General features: G+C 37.2%; 1 protein-coding gene across 1 annotated transcript; it reads left to right on the top strand.

The window, feature by feature from the left end:
• The first annotated feature begins 1544 nt into the window (after positions 1-1544).
• foxa3 (forkhead box A3) lies at positions 1545-5505 on the top strand. Its single transcript, XM_051656041.1, has 2 exons — positions 1545-1994; positions 2946-5505. Exons 1-2 carry the CDS (start codon positions 1923-1925, stop codon positions 4197-4199), a joined length of 1326 nt encoding a protein of 441 aa, XP_051512001.1. The 5' UTR covers positions 1545-1922; the 3' UTR covers positions 4200-5505.
• Positions 5506-6107: the final 602 nt, after the last annotated feature.

A 6107-nucleotide genomic window follows, 5' to 3' on the forward strand; every position in this document is an offset into this window, starting at 1 on the left:
GTCTGTCTGTATATCTATCTATCTGTCTGTCTGTCTGTCTGTATATCTATCTATCTGTCTGTCTGTCTGTCTGTATATCTATCTATCTATCTATCTATCTATCTATCTATCTATCTGTCTATCTATCTATCTATCTATCTATCTATCTATCTGTCTGTCTGTCTGTCTGTATATCTATCTATCTATCTATCTGTCTGTCTGTCTATCTATCTATCTATCTATCTATCTATCTATCTATCTATCTGTATATCTATCTGTCTGTCTGTCTGTCTGTATATCTATCTGTCTATCTATCTATCTATCTATATGTCTGTCTGTCTGTCTGTCTGTATATCTATCTATCTGTCTGTCTGTCTGTCTGTCTGTATATCTATATATCTATCTATTTATCTATCTATCTGTATATCTATCTGTCTGTCTGTCTGTCTGTATATCTATCTATCTATCTATCTATCTATCTATCTATCTATCTGTCTGTCAATCTGTCTGTATATCTATCTATCTATCTATCTATCTATCTATCTATCTATCTATCTATCTGTATATCTATCTGTCTGTCTGTCTGTCTGTATATCTATCTGTCTATCTATCTATCTATCTATCTATCTGTCTGTCTGTCTGTCTGTCTGTCTGTCTGTTATACATATCTATCTATCTATCTGTCTGTCTGTCTGTCTGTCTGTCTGTATATCTATATATCTGTCTATCTATCTATCTATCTATCTATCTATCTGTATATCTATCTGTCTGTCTGTCTGTCTGTATATCTGTCTATCTATCTATCTATCTATCTATCTATCTATCTATCTATCTATCTATCTGTATATCTATCTGTCTGTCTGTCTGTCTGTATATCTATCTATCTGTCTATCTATCTATCTATCTATCTATCTGTCTGTCTGTCTGTCTGTTATACATATCTATCTATCTATCTATCTATCTATCTATCTATCTATCTATCTATCTATCTGTCTATACATATCTATCTATCTATCTATCTATCTATCTATCTGTCTGTCTGTCTGTCTGTCTGTCTGTTATACATATCTATCTATCTATCTATCTATCTATCTATCTATCTATCTATCTATCTGTCTGTCTGTCTGTCTGTCTGTCTGTCTGTCTGTATATCTATCTATCTGTCTATCTATCTATCTATCTATCTATCTGTCTGTCTGTCTGTCTGTCTGTTATACATATCTATCTGTCTATCTATCTATCTATCTATCTATCTATCTATCTATCTATCTATCTGTCTGTCTGTCTGTCTGTCTGTCTGTCTGTCTGTTATACATATCTATCTATCTATCTATCTATCTATCTATCTATCTATCTGTCTGTCTGTCTGTCTGTCTGTCTGTCTGTCTGTTATACATGTATACAGCCAATATACAGAACAGCAGCAGGGGGCAAGAGAGACCGTTCGGGATCTCTTCCTGAGTCCCGGGACACTATTCAAATGGCCTCTTGGGGCGGTCCCTTACCTGAGTGCGTTTTAAAGCCTGGAGGTTAGACTTTCTTACTGTACTTACCCATAGCGACCTGACAGAGTCATATCAGGGGCCACGTCGCCGCGGCAGCTTCAGTTTGGGCTTTTTCAGGATACATTGCAAATGTTTAGGACCCACCGCTCCTGCCTCACCAAAACTGAGTGAACTAATTAATCATGAGAAAACAACAAATTGATCCACGGGACTGAAGAAAAGATAATCCTTTAAACCAAGAGAAGAACATTCTAACAATTTTTATTACAGTTCATGCTGTTGAATTACATGGATTCTGTGGTTTCGGAATTATAAAGTTTGTCGTCTTGTGGAACATTGTTTCAGTTTTTAATTAAAGCCCCCCAAAGAGAGGACATTTACCACGGTTTGCTCTCCTGTCACTGTCCCGTTTCTTTCGAGGTACAACTTTATTCGGGGATGTTGAGCTCTGTGAAGATGGAATCTCATGAAATTCCTGAATGGAATGCTTTCTACAGCGAGGCAAATGAGGTAAGTTTGGAAAAGTCTTCAATATTATTATAAATAGGCTATAATACATTGTTCTGGAGGAATAGATATATTTAGCAATATGATAGATAGATCTGTACATTAGAAAAAACTTTATAAAATGCAAAAAAACGTTAAATATTAGTCATTTAAAATAACTTTTAAATGTTAAATGCCTCTTAGTTTTAAATATTAAAACTAAGATACAATTAATTCACATACCATTATTTTATATGAACATAATGAATAGGGAATTCAGTTTTGAATTCGATTTTAATTCCACGCTACAGTCTCTTGCACACATTTTACATTACGTTAATAAGAGGTCCATTAGGCCACTTTCTCTTTCCGATTTGTCTGTAAAATACCTAATTCATAAAAACTCATTTCTCATTTACTTCGTTCCGCATTTGCGAATTTATATCTAAAATGTGCCATTGCCTCGTATCCTTCTTATGTCATGGCAAGCTTACCACCAAAATGTATTTAGGCCTACGCCTTTTTTATTATTATTATTTTCGTTTGATTTCGATTTTGGGATTCTATTATTTTCTAAGTTTGCTGAATAGTTTTCTTCACAGCGACCCGTGGTGCAATTTTAACTAATAAATGGTTTTATATTTAAAAACGAAATGAAAATAAATAATACAAAATATTTAAGGAAAACGCTGAGCCTTTATATCTATAACAATCCCATGAAACTTATTTAGAATAAAAATAAATTTAAATTGTATATAGACTTTTGTATTTAAAATATTTAGCCACCAAGTTAAATATATACCATGTATATCAGTTAATTTATAATTTAGAAGTACCAGGTGGAACATGGTCACACTTTCCTATTTGTGTGTGTGTTTATATACTGCAGGATTTTGTTTTATAGTTACACAATTGTTAACAAGCTGATAATGAATTTAAGGGGAAACATTAATGTCCTCTGTTATTTTCTTTTAGATGTACTCATCTCAGAGCGCCATGAACTCAATGAGCAGCTTGAACAGCTACATAAATCTGAACTCGGCCTGTTCCACAACCAGCATGAATATGGGCTACCCCGGTGCAGGTCTCAACAGCACCCCATTGACCAGCATGGGTGGAGGCCCCAACCACATGAGCCTGTCCCCAGTAGGCTCCTCTTTGAACCCTGGTTCTCTGACCCAACTGGGCTCTTCTGCCTCCTCCCTGGGTCCCCTCTCCCATTACCAGAGCATGGGTCAGCCTATGTCCCAGATCAGCTACCCCTCTCCTACCTCCCTAAACCGGACTAAGGAGGTGCCAAAGCCCTACCGTCGCTCTCTGACCCACGCAAAGCCACCGTACTCCTACATATCCCTCATTACCATGGCTATTCAGCAGTCCAACAGTAAGATGCTAACACTCAACGAAATCTACCAGTGGATCATGGATCTGTTCCCATACTACCGCGAGAACCAGCAGCGCTGGCAGAACTCAATCCGTCACTCTCTGTCTTTCAACGATTGCTTCGTCAAAGTGGCACGTTCGCCCGACAAGCCTGGCAAGGGCTCCTACTGGGCACTGCATCCCAATTCAGGAAACATGTTTGAGAATGGTTGCTACCTGCGTCGCCAGAAGCGCTTCAAGATCGAGGATAAATCAGGAAAGAAGAGCACAGCAAAGTCTCAGGAGGGTGGCAGTGCCAAGGGCAGGCATGGAGGGGAGGGAATGCAGGAAGAGCACAGCCCTGCCACAAGCTCAGAGGGTGCAGACTCGGCCCATTCTGACAGCTCCCATCCTGGATCAGCCTCAGATGAGCAGCAGAGGAGCCTGGTGCAGCTGGATTGCCCATCTCAGCCACCCAGCCTTTCACACAGTTCACCAGTGCCCATTCAGTCTTCAGTGTCCTCTTCCATGGCCCCTTCTAGCTCTCACCTGCACTCTCAGGGTATGGGTGGAAGCCCCCATCTGCTGGCCAGCCCCATGCAACATCTGGATCTGCAGAACGACCCACTAAAGTCCATGGACCCCCACTACAATTTCAACCATCCATTCTCCATCACAAATCTCATGTCCAATGAACAGAAGATGGACTTCAAGTCCTACCAGGACCAGGTGATGGCTTACAACAGCTACACAACATCTTCTCCTGTGGCCTCCAAACAGATCTATGACAGTGCAGGCCCATCTGCCATTGACTCTGGTGCCTACTACCAGACCCTCTACAGCAGGTCTGTCCTCAATGCATCATAATGTGTCAAAACAAATCAAGCTATTTGAACTCTATAGACTCTTAATGGCTGACAGGATTCTTACATCTTCACAACATAAAGCTTAAAAAAAAAAAATCTTTTTTTTTTCTTTTTTTCCCCAGAACCAGTTGAGTAATTTTTTTTTATTTTTTTTTTATTTTTTGTTTTGTTTTTTGAATTTACTAAATTCGTATATTCAGGAACTAAACCTTGGGTTTTGGATGTAACAGATGTATACAAATGATGCCACATGTATATACTGTTTGCAAATGTTTGGGTGAGCAGGAGTCATGCATTTATTTATGAAGGGAAGAATTTAATATATCTTTTATGAATTTGTGTTGTGAAGTTACATTAAACAATTATGAGAGGACATAGAATGCGGAAATGTTTGAGTTCAGGTTACTGCTGTGAGCAGGTGTTACTGTGTTACAGGGAAATTCTCGTGTCTTGTGTTACAGCGTAACGCATGTTCAGTTTAAGTGCACTAACACAGTGTACACCTTTTCCCTAAGGAGAGTATGTACCATGCTTGTCTCTTAAAGAAGCTGAAGAAATTACTTTTTTACATTTGGCCATGAATGAAGTCATTTTGTATATTCTGTGCTTCAGTAAAAATGTCTTTGTTTAGTATATAAAAGATAAAAGTTTGACGAAGACAGATAAAACTGTGGTAAACCAAACGATTATTATTATTATTATTTTTTTTTTTTCTAGAATGCAGGCAAAAATATTCACCAAAAAGATGTCAAATACTTTCAGTATGCATCAATTCCACTGTTATTCCAGGTGCCATCAAGTCTGCAAAGCTCAGCTGTAGCTGTTACTAAAAGATCAGCAGACAATGCACTAAGGGCCATATCCATACAATACTTTGCACTAGTGGCCTCTCTGTTCTACACTACTGGGGAGTTGTGAGATCGTTTTGTTACAGCAATGCTTTGTAACTACCATTTTATCAGAAAATTATGCAAACCCTGATGAAATTGCCATGATGTGTTGTTGTGAGGTCTCTTTCTCCTCCTTCCTAAATTTTAAGCCAGCTTTAATTAAAAACTTCATGTCAAGCCATCATGTTGTAAACAAATTCTTGCAAATTATTTGAATTTTGTAAGAAAGCAGGTCAGAATATGTTCTTGTACTGTTTAGTTTTAAAAGACTGTGTTTATTTAAACCCAGCTTTTTGTCTGTTGGGCTTAGAAGATAAGTGTCTTAATATATATCTATATATATTGCTATATGTGGTTGATTGGTTTATGGTATGTTCTTAATGTTTTTATGTTCTTTTCATATTAAACAAAAAAAAAAAAAAAGAAATCTGAGATATGCTTTGGAGTTCTTTAATTATATATTAAATATTCCTTAAATATAACAGACAGTAAAGATTTTAATATTAGGCTTATATATCAAACAAAGTTCAGTAAAGTAATTTTCAAGCAAATTATGCACTGAAAAATCTAACTTGAAAATGACAGAAACTTTCCAACTCAAACACAATCAGTCTGCCCAATCTGGAAACAGCAATGATTCTTAGAATAGATTAAGCACTGACTCTTAGAAATGTACAGAACATTTGAACAGAAGGACACAGTAATAAGCAATAAGTGTGCCTTGTTCATCACAGAGCAGGGAGCAGAGCTGGAGAATAATGCAGAATTGTAGGATCTGGACATAATTTAGCTGATTTGTGATCAGATTTGAATTAGTTTAGATTTAGTATGACAACTGAGAGCAAGCTGAGTCCAAAGCTTAATATTTAGCATATCTAGGTTGCATTAGGGTACATTTGAGTAATAGGGTAAAATGGGCCACTTTTTTAAACCAGATAGCTGTCAAAAATTGGCCCAACTTGCCTGAGTTTACCCAATATATATTTCTAAATAAAATAAGTAAGACTGGGGCTAGTTTT

The sequence above is a fragment of the Myxocyprinus asiaticus genome, chromosome 26 (genome assembly GCF_019703515.2).
Source record: "Myxocyprinus asiaticus isolate MX2 ecotype Aquarium Trade chromosome 26, UBuf_Myxa_2, whole genome shotgun sequence".
Lineage (NCBI taxonomy): Eukaryota > Metazoa > Chordata > Actinopteri > Cypriniformes > Catostomidae > Myxocyprinus > Myxocyprinus asiaticus.

Excerpts from the sequence above, each read along its gene's own strand:
- foxa3 (XM_051656041.1), top strand. The coding sequence starts at position 1,923 with ATGTTGAGCTCTGTGAAGATGGAATCTCATGAAATTCCTGAATGGAAT. Across the intron at positions 1,995-2,945 it reads TCTACAGCGAGGCAAATGAG|ATGTACTCATCTCAGAGCGC; the intron begins GTAAGTTTGGAA and ends ATTTTCTTTTAG.